We start from the raw sequence: 18,204 nt of genomic DNA on the forward strand, positions 1-18,204 counted from the left end.
AGTTTAACCAAACCAAATGGCCAACCCACCCGTTCGGGTAGCCCAAGCAAAAATAATCTGATTAACTCACTTTGAATTTCATCTCAATAAGACTATTAATTTTCTTAGAGCATCTCCAATGGGGATATTTGGAGGGGATATTTCTCTAAATATCTCCCTTCTCAAATATCCCCCATTGTGGGATATTTGAAAATGCTGCCATACACCAATCTAAACGAGAGCCTCTAGCTGTGGCTGCCCATGAGGGGATGATAGATAACAATAATTGTCATCCATGCCTAGTGCACCAGCAATGATGAAACAGATAGTGCAAGATTCCTCCTGATCAATAATACAGATCCACAATATGGTCAGTAAGCCTTTCTCTTCGGAGAGTATATATAATTAAGCTCTTCGTTGTTGATCTAGAACTAGTATGATAAGAAATTAATGTTTCAAATTGATGGTTAAAGATCTTTCTAATGCAACTACTTATGGGAGAATTTTGGATTGGATTCTGAGCTAAATCAACTAAGTGAAATTGAGATTTGGAAGTTATTCTAAATGGTGACAAGATTGTATTGTCCTGTTATTCAACACGCGTGCTTGAGACTGATGAATGACAGTAACTCCTCAAGAGAGATCATGATTGCTATATGCCTCCTGGAGACTGGGGCCTAATGAATGCTCTTTCTTTCTGCTAGCCATTATCACATTGATTCGTGGTTTGTTTCATTGCTTAAACTTGAAAATGCCGAGCTAGGACAAATGAATTAAGAGGAAGTCATTGATCGAGAAATAATGCATGTCCCTACTCTGCAAATCTCCCAGAGAAATAATGCCATTTCTTACAGCCAGAGTAGGCTGTACATGTTCAAAGGCCCAAGTGACAAGTTATGCAAACAAACAATCGAATCCTGAGGCAGAAACAAATCACAACAGATATGAAAGTGTAAATGTATATATCGATGTAGAATAAGTGAATAACTGAGAGAAGAATGGAGGTGGCATAGGAAAACGAGAGCTATAAGGAAAAGGTTATAGAACCTTGTCCAGAAGAGTGGGAAAGGAAGAACCGATCCAATTCCAGAGGACACCCGAGTCAAAGATCTTGACATTGGTGGCTAGCTCCTCTGACATGCATGCAGGAGTCACGTGCAACATCATCGTCTTCTCAAAGTCGTCATTTGCCAGAGAACAGTATGGTGGATCCATTGCCTGCGATGGACTAAGTCCAATTCCTCCAGTCTTATTCATTGTTAGATATGACCTCCATTTCAAACATGTCTACAAATCGATCAGTAGATTCGATGGACTGATGGATGCTGTTAGGAAGTTGCATTGGCTTTGGGTAAAACCTTCAGTAACACGTATAGTAGCCTTTTCATCCTCAGTTCGGCTGAAGTCAGTAAGAACAGTATGCTTTTGCTTCTCTGTACGTGTCAGCTTTCTTTTTCATTGATGCTATTTATTCCCCCCCTCTCTCTCTCTCTCACGAGGTCTGAGAGGAGAGTGAGCTCATTCTATGCCAGCGAAGAGGAGGGAAAGAAGTCGAAGCTTTCTTGGAAAGGCGAGGAAGAGATCTGATCACTGAGCTGGGTTGTATTAGACTTTGATGAAGGCATATTATGCTCTTTTATGACTTCGCTGAGGAGAAAATTTGATGCTTGATTTGACGACAATGGCGAGCTCGGAGAAGAAGAAGCACTGGTGGGTGAGCAACAGGAAGGTAATATTCATTTGTGCTTCTCTTATGGCAAAAGATCGATCGCCATGCTTACTCTGTTTTTCTTCTCACTGCGCAGCTCGTCGGCAAGTACCTTCGTGAAGCACGAGATCTGGTCGCGACGCGGGAACACTCCAACGTCTTCAACGCCGTCGGCCTCCTCGATGCCGCCCTCGCTCTCTCGCCACGCCACGAGGCCGCGCTGGAGCTCAAAGCGCGCTCTCTTCTCTTCCTCCGCCGCTTCCGGGAGGTCGCCGACATGCTCCAAGACTATATACCGAGCTGCGCCAAGGTGGGAACCGGCGAGGGCGACTCCTCCACCTCCGTTGGCTCCGCCGCCTCCGCTCCTCTAAATGAGGAGCGATTCTTTCCACGCCGTGAGAAATCCGTCAGCGCTTGCTCCTTCCGCTGCTTCTCCATCGCCGACCTCAAGCGCAAGGTCTTGGCCGGACTCTCTAGTATTCCCGGCGATGGACATTGGAGGTAATCTAACCGCGTTGCACGCTAAGAAACATTGATTGCCTTTGGTTGCCATTTTAGTTTAAAGTTTTCTTCCTGTTTGGTTCGATGGATTCTTGAGCCTGCTGGAGCAGAGTTCGGAACAAATGCAGCAGGATAATTTTAACATTTTATTTTTTTTAATCATATTCTTGAATCTTGACGAGAAGCAAATAATATTTAAGGGTTCTTTAATTATGTAATAAATGCTTTTACTTTTTCAATTGGTACACCGAATACGCATCTCTGTTTGTAACACCGCCGAATCAATTCGATGCTCTCTGCTGCAGGTACTTAGTACTTGGCCATGCTTGCAGCCGCCTCGGGCTAATGGAAGACGCTCTGGTCCTCCTCCAAACCGGCCGCCGTCTCGCGGCCGCCGCCTCTCGACGCCGTTCAGTCTCCTCCTCCGGGGACAGCTTCATATCCTTTTCTGACACTGTAGGTAGTAGCGGCGCGGCAACAGAGTCGGAATCCGCCTCCCAACTCATTTCTCACATCAAGCTCCTCCTCCGCCGGACCTCGGCCGCCGCCGCAGCGCTTGAGGTCGGTGCCGCCTCCGAAGCCGTCCGCCACTTCTCCAAGGTCCTCGATGGCCGAAGAGGAGTACCAGCCGCATACGCCGCCGGCTGCTTCGTCGGACGCGCCTCCGCCCACCGCCTGGCTGGCCGCCTAGCGGAGGCTATCGCCGATTGCAATCGCGCCCTCGCAGTGGAGCCTTCGTGCATCACTGCCCTCCGCACCCGCGCAGACCTCCTCGAGGCCGTCGGCGCCATCCTGGACTGCCTCCGCGACCTCGACCACCTGAAGCTCCTCTACGATTCCATACTTCGCGACGGCAAGCTCCCTGGTCCGTCTTGGAGGCCCCACCACGGCGTCCGGTACCGTGACGTGGCGACAGAGCACCGGGCGTTGACCGCTCGGGTGCAACAGCTAAAGAACCAAGTGGCGGCCACCGGAGGGATCGTCGACGTGGACTACTACGCCTTGATGGGAGTCCGCCGTGGGTGCACTAAGTCGGAGTTGGAGCGGGCGAACTTGCTGTTGATGCTGAGACACAAGCCGGAGAAGTCGGCGGCGTTCGTGGAACGGTTGGAGTTCGGCGACGACCACCGGGATCCGGACAGCGCCAGGGATCAGGCGAAGATGTCGGCAACAATACTGTATCGGTTGCTGCAGAAAGGGTATTCGAGGATTACGGCGACGGTGATGGAGCAGGAGGCGGCGGCGGCGGCGGTCGTGGAAAGGAAGCAAGTGATCAGGGAGAAAAATTCCATGCCGATAAAATCTAATTTCCTATTGGAAACTACAACCTCGTCACCAACGGCGACTGCGTTGTTTCAGGGGATGTTTTGTCGTGACATAACGGCGGCAGGAAGCGTACTTCCGCACGGTGCAATTCCGGTGAAATAGAAGGCATTATGCCTTTTTGTCTGCTCAATGTACAAAATTTTGCTTAATTAATTAAATTGAAGGTAGACTTTGTGACTGTGAATGTAAAATATTTTTCTCCTCCTACATTTTATATGCTGCTTAATTTATTATCTATTTAGCAGAAATTGCATGTATTACTTACTATGATTTTTTACTTTCTTAAAATAAATAAAAATATATTTATAATAATTTTCTAATAAATCAAATTTAACGAATATAATCGCCTAAAAATTTAAAATAGAATTTATTACTTTATTTTTTATTTTTTAAAAAATATTTTTTTTATAATTTTTAAAATTTATAATCAATATAGCAATTTTAAGTGAAATTAGATTCTAGCAATTAGTTTGAGAGTATATGATAAACATCTTTTGAAAATTTTGCATTAATAAAACAACCATAATTTTTGTTTATATATTATTTCACCCTTTTCTAAAGTTATTGTGTGGATTTAGGTGCTCTTCATTTTTGCCCATTAATTTTTTATTGTTTGTGAAACTATTTTCCACTATTTTTTATACTATCATACATTTCTTTTTCATTACTCCAGGATTAGTAGTAGTTAATTAACTTTTTGATGCCATCTGTAATAAATAAAACTTTTTTATCAATTAATTTTGCATGGATAATAATCAATATAGCTAACATTCTGACACAAATGTATATATTTTAACTTATTTTGTAGATGTGAAAACTTTAAATCCTTGTGTATATATTTTAACTTGTTTTCGTAGATGTGGGAACAATCGGGGACACAATTAAAAATTAACCAAAAAAAAATTAAGGTGGCATGTGGGAGCGTGAAAGAATATGACTAAAGCGAGTATAAAGAACTAACACGAGTTTAAGCTGCTGCTTAATGAGGGGTTTACTTTTCGCTTAAAAGATTGCAATTTGTCACGTGAGCTGCACATGGGCTCACTCTCCATGTTCATTGTATCCAGTAATTCGGCAGACTGGCACGTGAGGAAGTTGATGCTAAAGCTGCGGCATCACGTGGGGCAACAAAATAAATAAATATTATTATGAAATCTGTGCCGTATGGGTTCACCTAATGACCATTAATACCACCATTATTTTGGAAACCGAAACGTTTCATGTGGCATCCACTAACACAATACCGAAGAACATCTTGTGTTTATATATATATATATATATATATATATATATAGATATATTTATTCCCATTAAAAAACTCATCTAATAACTCATCTCGTACATTATTTTTTTTTTTATTTTCAAAATTAAGCAACTTTGGCAGTTGAATGCTATTTGTCCCACCCAACCTAAAGCCACTATATCACACCATTAAGTCAACAATGCTGCCCGATCTTTCCCAACTCTCAAATCTATGTCAAGAATGTTCACTAAAATAATACATCATGTGCGCAGAACTAGAACTTGAAATCAACAAAGTAGAACCATCTCCCAAAACAATACAAGAAACAATAAATTCTCAATCTAGTTAAGAAAACTGGTGGAAAAAAATTCTCTCTGAAACAGAAATATGATCATGGAAGAGTTCACCAAAAAGCATGAAAAGTTGAGGAAAATTAGATGGATTGGTTGGTTACCATGAGATTTCTCACACGCCATCATGAAACTATAAATCCATGCAATGCCATTATCATAAGAGCGTACAATTATGACTTCCATTTTCACCTTCAAGCATTTTTGCTTCTTCATGGCACTCTTCTTCTTCACAGTTTGTTGCAAATCAGGTATGCATTCCTCCTGTTAATTCTATCTATAGATCCCAATTTACAAATATAAATCTAACGTAAAATTTGATATGTAAGGTGTTCTCTCCTAGCTAACATCAACATATTTGTGCAGATCAAACTCCTGTAAGCCTTGTTGCGAAAGCCATGACATGTTTCGACAATAGCGTGGTATGTATACATATAAGCTTCAAATATCATCAGTTCTAACAAAACCAAAGACTGACGAGTGAAACCTATAATACCATGAAATATAATACGAGGTTCAAATTCTTCACATGTTTGTTCTATCGGTTTGATTGATGTGCTCATATTTTTGTGGGGGGAAAAAAGGTTTATAGCAGTTGCCAAGAGTCATACAGACTGAACGCAGAAGGGACGATCAATGTCCCTAAAGAGGCGACTGATGACTACTGCGGTGGTCCATGCCTTAGCGAGACAAAGTTCGTGCTTTCGTGTGTGGACGAAATACTGTATACTTTCAAGTTCTACAATGGCGCGTCGGTTCAGGATGTTAAATATACCCTCGATGCAGGCTGTGGCGACACAAACAAGAGAGGTATGGGGTGTGGATTCTCGAACAAGATTGTGAAGATATGAATTAACTTCAGTAATTTGTTGTTTAATTTCCCATGGCAGGAGATTTTGATGTTGCTGAACATTTGGGAGATAGTGGTAGCCATTATTCACATGGTGCTGCTGATGGCTATGCGGACTATGATGATGCAATTGCAAACAAGATCAGTGCTCCCATTAACTTGCTGATAATCTTCAGTTTTGTTTTACTTCTGTGAATTGTGATGCATACTGAACGATATTGAATGAGAACTCCTTGAGTATTGTTAATAATTTTTAGCATGTAGTGTTTTGTGTGAATCATCATCTATCATTTTGTTGTGTTATCCATTTCTTAATTGATGGATTAAAGTTAATAAATCGGAACTATTGTATAGAGATAGCAATTAATTTTGAATATTATTGTTTTTAAAATAATGGACAAAATTGTACATAAGTTTAGTTTAAGAATATGCAGGATCGATTACTTTTCGAATTTTAAAGGTTACAATTCTTTATTCGGATATCAAAATGGGATACAATTTGATTTGTGATGCGGTGAAGAGGAGAAATCCACCTGGCATGAGTCAACTGTCACGGTTGAGGTCAAAGTTAAGACGGTCAATGCTAGAACTCAAAAAGGCTCGTCTACGTCGCTTGAGCGAAAAGTGGCTACATTGGCCGACCGGATGCACTAGTGTCCGGCCGGCAGGAGACTCGTCCGAGCGGACCACCCGTCCAGTCCGTAGTATGGCGGTGGCATCTCCAAGCACCAGCTGTCTTGGGAAGCAGTGAGTCACCAAAGGATATGGAAGAGCTTGTTCGATCGGGAGGGATAAGTCGCCGCTCGGAATCATTACACAGAAGAGCGGTTGAAGCCGACTGAGCGGAGGAGTCTTGGCCGAGCAACTATCACAGGCACTAGGCAAGGTCGATAGGCAGATCGTAAGGTAGAAGATTCTACCGCTTAGGCATGTCCTGTTAAGATACGTTGTCAGACACACTTTACTGATGGATCTTTTCATCAGACATAGTAGAGGACATGTCCACGAACATATTTGAGAATGTGCCTATGCCTCGAGGAGCGTGTACGTGGCCTACTAAGGCTCTATATAAAGAGGAGTCCATCACCGGCGAAGGTATGCATTATCTACTGTTTGCGCATAATTCTCCTGTTGCTTTGCTTCTTCTCCACATTCTAGCGACTGACTTGAGCGTCGGAGGGCCAACGTCGGAGACCCCTTCCTGGATCGACATTGACGGTGTTTGTTTTGTAGAGTAGAACATAATCCACATCCGGTCAGCGAAGCCATCACTCCCAGCTTTCCACTCACTCGCTTTCGGACAAGATCATTTTGGTGTCGTCTGTGGGAATGTAGCCTGCATTCGAAACGAGGAGATAGAGGATGTCGGACGACACCACACGGTGACGCTGACACAAGAAGAGCTCAACGTGCTGATATACAAGCCCGCGTAGCGAAGATAGTGGAGCAATAACAACAATAAACACTGGCTGAGCGCCAATCACTAGAGCCTGTGGCATCAGCTGCAAGCCGGTTGGCCAAACGAGTAGAGCAAGTGGACCAAATAGCCACTCGGGAGCAGACCATGAAGCCGATCGACACCTATGGGGAAGCCCCTAATGCGCCAATCTCATTCCATCAAGCGTTATTTCGAACTTCATCAGAAGAGAGGGGCCGAGCGGATAGAGATCGGGGATCTTCATCGAAGGATGCGCCAGTTTGGGGCCACGAAAAAGAAAAGCGCCAAGGGAAGATGATTTACTCGAGCGAATCAACAACAGTTCTCACAGGGGATTTTGGACGACGCTCTACTGAAGCATTACAACCCGCTGACGATCTGGGAATATAATGGAGTGACTAACCCGGACGACCATTTGACCAAGTTTGATAATGCGGCTACACTTCGCCAGTACATTGATGGGCTGAAGTACTGAGTCTTCCTCACCACGCTATCTGGATCGGCGTAATGTTGGTTCAAGCGGTTGTCGAGAGGCTTGATCCACAGCCTCAATGACTTCCGAGCGACCTTCCTGCATCACTTCGCCAGCAGTCGCCGCCATCAGAGAACGAGCGTCAACTTGTTCGCCTTGAAGCAAGGGTCCAGGGAAGCGTTGAGGTCCTACATCCAGCGCTTCAATCAGGTGGTGATGGACATCCTGGTGTTCTCCTCGGATGTGTTGGTGAACGTCTTCACCCAAGGACTCACAGAAGGGGAGTTCTTCCGATCACTCATTCGGAGGGCGCAACGGGACTTCGAATAGCTTCAAAGGAAGGTCACGGAATACATTAACGTGGAGGAAGCCCAAGCGGCGAGAAAAAGGGAGACGCCCGCCGAGCTAGCAACCGCATCTGAACGGAGGCCACTGAGCAGCCATCAACCTCCGAAGGGGCTTCGATCGGGTGGAGCCCAATCCCACCAAGACCAAGGACTCATAACGTATAGCATGTGGTGGCTGGTCGCCCGAAGTCCACAAAAGGCAAGACATGGATGTCACTCTACGGCTCTTTCCACCAATCGATGACACACAACACGTGAAATTGCTACGATATGACACCGATAGCTAGTATACCGGCCCCATGTGGATACCGTCATCAGTCACCATCTCTTGATTGGCAACATAGGCGAGGTCCATGGGAGGAAGGAGGACGGCTGAGCCATATCATCAACCTCCTCGAAGGAATAACACAAGTTTCGCTCGAGTCTCTGCTAAGAGGATCAGACCGTTGAAACAGGAGGAGGAGAACCAGAGCAACGCAGCTTAGGGAGAAATAGGAATGATCGTCGGTGGGCCGACCGACGATGATTCTAACTGAGCAAGGAAGTCGCACACGCTTGGTGACTTGAGATCCACGCTGTCGGTTGTAGTATGGAGAGGGCCAAAGGACCCGAGATCAGCTTCGGTCCGAAAGATTTAGAGGGAGTGGAAATCCCTCACAACGATGCACTGAATATCCGAGCAGTAATTGCCAATTATACAACTCATCAAACCTTTGTTGATACAGGGAGTTCAGTGAATAGCATATTCAAGAAAGTGTTCGATTAGTTGCAAATCGACCAGAGCGAGCTGTTGCTGATAACAATCCCGCTCTACGATTTCACGAGCAACAAAGTATTGCCAATTGGCCAGATTAGGCTGGCCATCTTGCTCGGAGAGGAGCTCCTGAAGAGAACAAGGACCACAAATTTCATTTTGGTGGATTCGCATTCGGCCTACAACATCATCTTGGGCCGACCGACACTCAATAAGTTTCGAGCGGTGGTGTTCACATACTGCCAGAAGATTAAATTCCTGGTGGACGATAAGGTGGGGGAAGTCAAAGGAGACCAGCTAGTTGGTCGGCGATGCTACGTCGAAATGATCAAGTCTTAGGCGAGGACCACTCGGAAAAACCTTCATTTGGAGGACGGCTGAGCCATATCATCAACCTCCTCGAAGGAATAACACAAGTTTCGCTCGAGTCTCTGCTAAGAGGATCAGACCGTCGAAACAGGAGGAGGAGAACCAGAGCAACGCCGCTTAGGGAGAAATAGGAATGATCGCCGGTGGGCCGACCGACGATGATTCTAACTGAGCAAGGAAGTCGCACACGCTTGGTGACTTGAGATCCACGCTGTCGGTTGCAGTACGGAGAGGGCCAAAGGACCTGAGATCAGCTTCGGTCCGAAAGATTTAGAGGGAGTGGAAATCCCTCACAACGATGCACTGAATATCCGAGCAGTAATTGCCAATTATACAACTCATCAAACCTTTGTTGATACAGGGAGTTCAGTGAATAGCATATTCAAGAAAGTGTTCGATTAGTTGCAAATCGACCAGAGCGAGCTGTTGCTGATAACAATCTCGCTCTACGATTTCACGAGCAACAAAGTATTGCCAATTGGCCAGATTAGGCTGGCCATCTTGCTCGGAGAGGAGCTCCTGAAGAGAACAAAGACCACAAATTTCATTGTGGTGGATTCACATTCGGCCTACAACATCATCTTGGGCCGACAGACACTCAATAAGTTTCGAGCGGTGGTGTTCACATACTGCCAGAAGATTAAATTCCTGGTGGACGATAAGGTGGGGGAAGTCAAAGGAGACCAGCTAGTTGGTCGGCGATGCTACGTCGAAATGATCAAGTCTTAGGCGAGGACCACTCGGAAAAACCTTCATTTGGAGGTGAACGCTATCACAGAGAAGCCTCCTATGCTGGTTTATGAAGAAAAGGAGGCGATCCAAATCCACCCTAGCCGGTCGGAAGCAACCACTTTCATTGTTGCTGATCTGGAGAGCGAGAAGAAGGCAGAGTTGTCTGCCTGCCTTAGGCGAAACCATGACGTGTTCGCCTGGTCGACCCAGGAGCTCCCTGGAATCTCACCCAGCGTGGCTCAACACGAGCTTCATGTCCGACTGGACACTCAGCCAGTGAAGCAAAAGAAAAGGGGCTTTAACGCGGAGCAAAACCTGGTCATCCGGGAGGAGATAGAGAAACTCCTGTAGAACAGATAAGTTAATATTTAATGGAATTAATAACATAGGTGGATTTGAATTAATAATGTTAAGTTCCGCTTGCGATTCAAATCTAAACCATTAAGAACAGATAAGTTAAATTTGGAATCAATGATGTTAAGTTCTGTCTGCGATTTCTAATTTAACTTCTAAAGAACACAATAGGTTATTTAAGGAAAGGTTCGACACTTGTACAAAATTTTGTACAAGGGAACCAGTACGATTTTCTTAGGACTAACCAACACCAAGAACTGGCTGTGAGCTGTGGAGAAATCGCTGTGAAGATCGGAGAAGAATCGGGCGAAGTTGTTCTGAAGAAGACGCTCACAACGGCTTTATCTAACGCCAACGGTCGGATCCCAATCGATAGAATGACTCTCAATCGATTGGGGAGGTTTTGGATCGATCGGTTGATCGATCGAGAGCGCCTCTGTACTCTCTAGAAGTCGCTTGAATCGATTGCCCTATCGATTCAAGGCTTCTGTGATTTTCCAGCCTCTCAATCGATCACCCGATCGATTGGGAGCCTCCAATCGATCGGGTGATCGATTGGGAGGGCTTCTGTGCAATTGTGTCGGTCTCCCAATCGATCACTCGATTGATTGGGAGAGGCTTTTGTCGCAACACCAATCCAATCGATCAGCCGATCGATTAGACATGATTCAATCGATCGGCTGATCGATTGAATCAACTTGATTTGCCCTAATCAAGTCCCAAGCCCCTAAAACCTAACATCCGATCAACCATGACTTGTTGGGACATCATGCCTAGCATTCGGTCACCCTCGACCTGCTAGGACTTCCTCACCAAGTGTCCGGTTAATTCCTTTGACCCACTTGGACTTTTCTCCTCGTGCCAAGTATCCGGTCAACCCTTTGACCTACTTGAACTTCTCCATACCAGGTGTCCGGTCAACCTTGACCCACCTGGATTTTCACGTGTCTGACTTCACTCACCAGGGCCTTCACCTAGTTTCACTCACTAGGATTTTCATACTGCCTAGCTACACTCACTAGGTCTTTCACTTGACTTCACTCACCAGGATTTTCCAACTGCCCGGCTTCACTCACCAGGACTTTTCCTCTGTCTAGCTTCACTCACAAGGTCTTTCACCTGGCTTCACTCACCAGGATATCCCAACTGCTCAGTTTCACTCACCAGGATATCCCAACTGCCCAGTTTCACTCATCAGGATTTTCACTTAGCTTCACTCACTAGGATTTTCCATCTACCTAGCTTCACTCACTAGAATTTCCCATCTGCCTGGCTTCACTCACCAGGACTTCCACCTAGCTTCACTCACTAGGATTTTCCATCTGACTGGCTTCACTCACCAGGACTTCCCAGTCAAGTATCCGGTCAGTTTTGACCTACCTAACTCTTCTTCACATCTAACTGGTCAACCTTGACAAGAGGAGAATTGTACCAACAATCTTCCCGAATGAACGATTGCTCCTGTAATCTCCATGTATTGTCAGTCTCCATGTATTGTCAAACATCGAAATCTAAACATTAAGACTCAAGTTTGAGCCTTCTAAAGCTTAGTCAACCAGGTCAACCTTGACCCAAGGGATATTGCACCAACAGGCGTGACTATGAACATATTGGAGAATGTGCCCAATTAGAGAACGTGTCCACGAATATATTGGAGAACGTGTCAATGACTCGAGGAGCGTGTACGTCGCCCATCAGGGCTCTATATAAAGGTGGGTTCATCACCGGCAGAGGTATGCGTTATCTACTGTTTGCGCATAATTCTCCTATTGCTTTGCTTCTTCTCCACATTCTAGCGACTAATTTGAACGTTGGAGAACCAACACCGGGAATCCGTTTCCTAACTCAACACTAATGGCGTTTGTTTTGCAGAGTGGAGCAGAATCCATATCCGATCAGCGAAGTCGTCACTTCCAACTTTCACTCGCTCGCTTTCGAACAAGATCAGTTTGAATCAAAGTTCGTCCATAGACCTAAATTTATTATTAGGTGGAATTCATAATTGCCAAATTTCAGAACTGAAATATAACGTTTAGTATTTTTTTCAAAAGTTCTAAACATCAATTTTACTATTTTTAATAATTTCCATTTTTTATTATGATTTTTAATCATTTTTATTTTTTATATTAGGAGTCAGGATTTATTTATATAAGCATATGTTAATTGTTGGAGGATGATAGTTTGTTATTAAATATTTTTTTTTTGGAAAAATACATCCTTCAGCTTATCAATTTATAATTAAGGCATTTCCAATCATTAAACTTCTCAATAAGTTTTTTTTATAATTCACAATATGCACATCAATAATATAAAAATCTAAATGATCCTACATCACAAATCAGATATATTTATTTATTTATTTATTATTTAATATCTCTATATAATTTTTATTAATTATGATCTTTAATTTAATTTATTTATATTTTTAATTAATATATTACTTATTTTATGATTTTTAATTGAATTAAATTTATAATTTTCATTTAATATTTAATTAACATATGAATTTTAATTTAATTATAATCATTTATATTTTTATATTTATTTTTAAAAATAAGAATTTGTTAGCAATTTTAATTGAAAATTTATATTTGCATTTATATAAAAGAAACGAATTATTATTGTATAAGTAAAACATTATAATTAAATACTTTATAAAATTAACTTCATTACTAAAATAATTCATACATAAAATAATTTATTTTAAAATTATTTTAAAAGGGTCAAACATATAATATTATTTTATTATTATTTATTGACTTCATCTTAAAGTAAAACATAAGTTTAATTTTTTACAACTGCTCTTGAACAAGATAATAATTAAAACTTTTTTTTGTTGAGCTTTTTTTAAATTTTACAAACTTATTAAAAACTTGGCATTAGAGATGCCTTACTATCCCGTCCAACCTCACGAATATTAAGAGGAGAGTAGTTTTTGAACAAATATTCAGAATTGGAGAATAAAATTCAAAGAACATCATGCAATGTGATTTGGTAATAATGAATGCCTAAGCTGTAAAAATCCAATAGTAGTGCTGTTACGCAGCTGTTAAATTACGGAATAACCCCTTCGGAAGTTTTTGGATTACTAAAATACCCTCAAAACTCGGAAAACTCTTTCTGCGCCTCTTCGATTCCTCTCCTTGCCCTAGTTTCTCCGCCTCGGCCTCATCGGCTCTTGTCGCCGGACCACGTGCCGATCTCACCGGTATATTCTCCTCTCCTGCATCGAAAGATAGTTTCCGTCCTCCCTTCGTGTTTCTTGCTAATCCTCATCGCCGTTTTAGTGACTGGGTTTCTTCTTCTCGTATCCTAGTGTTACTCGCTTTTCTTCATCATTAAGAGAAAAAAACTGCATTTTGGATCGAATTCTAACAGAGAACTAAGTCTCGGTAATATATCTTAAGCTTCACAAGTGATTCTAATTGGAAAAGCTTCTCCAGTTTGATCATCCATCCTCTTGCAGAAAAAGTAAGCATGAGAAGCAAAACTGCGATAACATGACCAAATATATGCAGCTTGTAGTCAACTTCAGTTTGGTAATTAAACGCCAAAGTATGCTAATTCTATGATCTGGGATTGTTTGGCTTGAGATTGGCCTTGACCAAAATGCCTAACGATGATTTTAGTTAATTTAATGGAAGTTGTTTCTATGTATTATGTTTATCAGGTAGCAGATTGCACAAGAGCAAATTATGAATATGTATGTTTCCACGTTGGTATTAAATATCAGTCTAATTCATCCTGGATATATTGATATGCTATGTTGGAATCCTAATCACAAATTTAAATCTCTCTGCTGCTGAATTCAAAGGCAGAAGGCAAGCTTCTAGCAGTGATTCAAACCTCTATTGAGTGTCAGTTTTCTGTTGGGTTTCCTATTACATTTACATAGGTGACTAATTGGTTTTTTTTTGGAGTTTTCTATTATATGCACTGCGTGGGGAATATACGTTGTAATATTTGATTTTTTTTCCCTTCCTTAAAAACACAAGAGAGTAATATTTTGCCTATTTTCAATTGCTTTCTATTTTTTTCAGCGATTTCGGCAAAAGCGATGATAAGTGATAATGAAAAGCAAATTATAGCATGGTGGCATAAACAACGTTCGGTCGCAGTTGTAGCAGCTTGTTACCATTATGTAGAAACATTGAAATTACTGAAGCTATATTATGACTCTCATAAGGACGTTGATAAGCCATTGGAAGCATGTGATGAAGCAAGTCCATTTCGAGACGATTCAGCATCTAGCAAGAGCAAGAGGAAAAGATCGTCCCTAGATGAGAATATTGAGCAGAGGCTCCAAGAGAGTGAAGCTAGACTGATTCGATTAGCAAATGCAATTGAACAAGGGAAACTGATAATTGAGAATGTTGAAGAGGAGTTCCCACCTGACAAGATCTTTGCAGAACTAGAAAGATTACAATTCAATCCTTCAAAGATTGTTGATGCATACATGCTCTTATGCTTTGATAAAGCTAAGGCAAAGATTTTTTTTGAAGCTCCAGATGCCTATCGATTGGATGTCATTCATAAGTTGATGTGTAGCTCTGAAAAACACAACCCATTTTTTTGCATGAACAAGCTTGGCAAAGACTAGGCTTGGATGCTTGTTTACAGACTCAGTCAATGGCAACATAAATTTTGTAACATTGTTTAGCAAATATTGTATTTTTGAATTTTTGAGATGTTATGGTTTCTGTCACCTTTTGCAGTTTATGTGAAGTTGTGATGAGTTCTGTAAGCTGATGGTTAATTTCTGATGTGAATGTGCGTTGTGAGTGATTTATTTCTGCTTCTTTGTTTCCTATGTTTGATGCTTGTGGTCAGTTTTCTTATGTGAGCTTCTGTGTGAATAAGTAATTCATGAAATCAGTGTGTTTACTGCTCTATCAACATGACTTTTCTGTATGTAACATGTGTGTACCCGCCCCTATCTAAGATATGTAAATGAGTAAAATCTAATAAAAGTAGAGTTTTCAAACATCAAAAGCACATCTTATATTAAAAAAATATCAAATTTTTTTATTTGACCAATTCAGTACTATTTTAGTAATTTTAACTGTAATATATAAGAATTTGAATCAAAATTATTTTAATATTCATCAAAATTACTATATATCTTAGAATTTTTTTTTAATTTAGAGTAATTTTAATTAACATAGGAGAATTTTTGATCGGCATGAGAGTAATTCTAATGAAATAATTTAAGTAACATTAACTTAATCTTAACTCATATTAAAATAATTTAAATCAAAATTATTATAATAATATTAAAATAAGATGGGACAACTTTTATAATAGTAAAAAATGAAAAAAAAAAAAATAATAGTCATATTTTTTTTTCTTAGATTTTCACACCTTTAAAAAACTCTAAGTCGCTTTTAGTTCGCCCACCTGGTGAGTGGGTAAGCGGTACGAATGGCACTACAGAGAGAGAAGCGTGTTTAATCTTCTTCCCTGTTCACAGGCTCTACGTGAAAAGACCATTGACGGAATAGAGCAAGGTGCTGATCTGAAGACCATTGACATCGTCTTCCTCTAGTTCTGTCTGCATCTGACGATCAATAATATCTTGTGAAGGCTCACTCATCCCAACTCCTCGACTTCCTCTAGTTCTGTCTTCATCCCAAGTTCCCAACTCGTAGTCAAGTCAAAGATCAAATTAAAGCCAGAAAATAAAGGGACCACAAAAAAATAAACGAGATGGCATCTACATCAATAATAAAGATAATGGATTTCTGCATCAGGTGGAAAGGAGAAACAACAATTGTAGGGTAGATATCAGAAGTGTTCGTCGTCTTTGAAGCTCCTCTGCTAGAGCACCACATAGTATCTCTCTCTTCTCCCAGTAATGGCACCCCTCGATACTCATGCCATCTGTTTGCTCGTGTTCCTCTTTCTCGTCATCAGCCACCATGTGACGAGCTGCTACACGGCCATATTTAGCTTCGGAGATTCCCTTGCAGACACAGGAAATTCGGTAGCCATCGACGGGCACTCTGCCAACGACGCTGCTACCAAGCTTCCCTACGGCGAGACTTACTTCGGCCGACCAACAGGGCGATTCTCAGATGGACGACTCATCATAGACTTCATTGGTGAGTGATCATCTCATCTTTCAATCTCTTTTATTCTTTCTTCGGAAACAAGAACATTAGGCTTGATGGTAATTTGTTTCAGCACAAGCTATGGGATTGCCATTTGTGCGGCCGTACCTCGCCGGAGGGAGCGAAGAGGAATTCAGGCATGGGGTGAACTTCGCAGTGGCAGGTGCCACCGCAATGAACAACTCCTTCTTCAGGAAGCAGGGAATTGATGTCACTTGGACGGCGTATTCCTTGGACGTTCAGATTGAGTGGTTCAAGCAGTTGCTCCATTCCAACCCATCCATTTCAGGTCAAGATTTGTTGAGAAATATCTGTTTTGTTTCTCTATCATGCATTGATAATGAACACGGCGGGCCTGTCAATTAATAGCAGACCCATCCGTCTTGAGCAACGCTCTGTTCTTAGTAGGAGAGATCGGAGGGAATGACTACAACCATCCATTCTTCCAACATGAACCGTTCGATAAAATCAGAAAATTAGTGCCTAGTGTGATCGAAGCAATCAGTTCAGCAATCACTGTAAGTCTTATCTCCCCTACTCGTTCCTAACTCGTAGCCAATCGTATTCATCTTTGGCTATGTGATAAGGCCCCATGATGAACCACTCTAGGCTTTAGTCAAACTTGGTGCCAAAAACTTGGTGGTTCCCGGAAACTTTCCGATCGGTTGCGTTCCCCTATATCTTAGACAGTTCCAGAGCAAAAATGCCGAAGATTATGATCAGAAAACTGGCTGCATCAAGTGGTTGAATGAGTTCTCGGTCTATCATAACAGATTGCTGCAGGATGAACTAGACCATCTTAATGGAGTTTATCATAATGCAACCATCACATATGCTGATTACTACAAAGCAGCCATGAGGATTTTCGATTCCCCGAAACAATTCGGTAAGCTTCTATGTACCTTCGCCGAGCCTCGACACAATTTGCTTCCGAGTTCTGAGTCACAATCCAGCTCAACCCATTGCAGGTTTTACGACACCTCTGACTGGATGCTGCAGGGGGTGTGGCGAATCCTTGTGCGAAGATCCATCGAGGTATGTTTCCTGGGACGGGTTGCACCTGACAGAGGCAGCATATAAAACGATCGCTGATGGTCTTTTACAAGGGCCTGCGCGTGTTCCTTCATTGAACCAAACTTGCTCGGTCAGACAACAAAGCTCTGCTTCGGCGAATTCACTGAAGTTCTTCACGAGCATTGATAGTAGCAGATGGTTCGATGTCTGGAATGTCAGAGAGTCATGAAATGATCGATACGAGATTAATGTATCATATTTTAATCAAAGACAACATTTGTGTTTACATATATCCAAATTTAATATTAATACATTAGGATTGGGACTAACATGTAAGTTAATTGATGCCTCGATATATTAAGTTAACACATTAGTATAAATTGAAGAACATATGTTGAATTGATTCACCATGAAAATATTTTATATTTTGTTATATGAGTATCGTAAATATTCTCATAGTGATTATTAGTATAAATAATCTTTTGACTTAAAATTACTACGGCTTCCTATATAATGAATTGTGTGCTTTAGTATCGATAAACGTCATTTGTAAAAAAAAAATTGATTATAAAATCGTTCACTGGGTATACAATAAGTTATGTAAAAAGATATGAGTGATATAGATGGAATTTGTCCTTTCTATATAATGGAAGTGAT

General features: G+C 41.7%; 4 protein-coding genes across 6 annotated transcripts; all 4 read left to right on the top strand.

The window, feature by feature from the left end:
- Positions 1-1,308: 1,308 nt before the first annotated feature.
- Positions 1,309-3,730, top strand: LOC122011442. Its single transcript, XM_042567834.1, has 3 exons — positions 1,309-1,708; positions 1,785-2,188; positions 2,494-3,730. The coding sequence occupies exons 1-3, from the start codon at positions 1,643-1,645 to the stop codon at positions 3,614-3,616; spliced, it is 1,593 nt and encodes a 530-aa protein (XP_042423768.1). The 5' UTR covers positions 1,309-1,642; the 3' UTR covers positions 3,617-3,730.
- Positions 3,731-5,262: 1,532 nt separating this feature from the next.
- On the top strand, positions 5,263-6,310 carry LOC122011825. The gene is made up of 4 exons (XM_042568217.1): positions 5,263-5,358; positions 5,474-5,529; positions 5,692-5,917; positions 5,998-6,310. The coding sequence occupies exons 1-4, from the start codon at positions 5,283-5,285 to the stop codon at positions 6,150-6,152; spliced, it is 513 nt and encodes a 170-aa protein (XP_042424151.1). The 5' UTR covers positions 5,263-5,282; the 3' UTR covers positions 6,153-6,310.
- A 7,201-nt stretch (positions 6,311-13,511) lies between these two features.
- Positions 13,512-15,137, top strand: LOC122011370. Its single transcript, XM_042567753.1, has 2 exons — positions 13,512-13,631; positions 14,464-15,137. Exon 2 carries the CDS (start codon positions 14,481-14,483, stop codon positions 15,021-15,023), a length of 543 nt encoding a protein of 180 aa, XP_042423687.1. The 5' UTR covers positions 13,512-13,631; positions 14,464-14,480; the 3' UTR covers positions 15,024-15,137.
- A 1,012-nt stretch (positions 15,138-16,149) lies between these two features.
- Positions 16,150-17,888, top strand: LOC122008007 (GDSL esterase/lipase At1g28600-like). Of its 3 annotated transcripts, none has more exons than XM_042563572.1 (5): positions 16,150-16,524; positions 16,607-16,822; positions 16,939-17,051; positions 17,143-17,419; positions 17,502-17,888. In XM_042563572.1, exons 1-5 carry the CDS (start codon positions 16,278-16,280, stop codon positions 17,774-17,776), a joined length of 1,128 nt encoding a protein of 375 aa, XP_042419506.1. In that variant the 5' UTR covers positions 16,150-16,277; the 3' UTR covers positions 17,777-17,888. The 3 variants fall into 3 exon arrangements, with proteins under 3 accessions (XP_042419506.1, XP_042419504.1, XP_042419505.1); XM_042563570.1 differs by having other exon boundaries at positions 16,151-16,524; positions 16,903-17,051; XM_042563571.1 differs by having other exon boundaries at positions 16,152-16,524; positions 16,906-17,051.
- The last annotated feature ends 316 nt before the right edge of the window (positions 17,889-18,204 follow it).

This window comes from Zingiber officinale, chromosome 8A, assembly GCF_018446385.1.
Source record: "Zingiber officinale cultivar Zhangliang chromosome 8A, Zo_v1.1, whole genome shotgun sequence".
NCBI lineage: Eukaryota > Viridiplantae > Streptophyta > Magnoliopsida > Zingiberales > Zingiberaceae > Zingiber > Zingiber officinale.

Bases quoted from the DNA above. Each gene is read 5' to 3' on its own strand.
- LOC122011442 (XM_042567834.1), top strand. From the start codon at position 1,643: ATGCTTGATTTGACGACAATGGCGAGCTCGGAGAAGAAGAAGCACTGG. The intron at 1,709-1,784 runs GTAATATTCATT...CTCACTGCGCAG, and splicing joins GGTGGGTGAGCAACAGGAAG to CTCGTCGGCAAGTACCTTCG. The intron at 2,189-2,493 runs GTAATCTAACCG...TCTCTGCTGCAG, and splicing joins CCCGGCGATGGACATTGGAG to GTACTTAGTACTTGGCCATG.
- LOC122011825 (XM_042568217.1), top strand. From the start codon at position 5,283: ATGACTTCCATTTTCACCTTCAAGCATTTTTGCTTCTTCATGGCACTC. The intron at 5,530-5,691 runs GTATGTATACAT...GGGGGAAAAAAG, and splicing joins CATGTTTCGACAATAGCGTG to GTTTATAGCAGTTGCCAAGA. The intron at 5,918-5,997 runs GTATGGGGTGTG...TTCCCATGGCAG, and splicing joins TGGCGACACAAACAAGAGAG to GAGATTTTGATGTTGCTGAA.
- LOC122011370 (XM_042567753.1), top strand. From the start codon at position 14,481: ATGATAAGTGATAATGAAAAGCAAATTATAGCATGGTGGCATAAACAA.
- LOC122008007 (XM_042563570.1), top strand. From the start codon at position 16,278: ATGGCACCCCTCGATACTCATGCCATCTGTTTGCTCGTGTTCCTCTTT. The intron at 16,525-16,606 runs GTGAGTGATCAT...AATTTGTTTCAG, and splicing joins ACTCATCATAGACTTCATTG to CACAAGCTATGGGATTGCCA. The intron at 17,052-17,142 runs GTAAGTCTTATC...GAACCACTCTAG, and splicing joins CAATCAGTTCAGCAATCACT to GCTTTAGTCAAACTTGGTGC.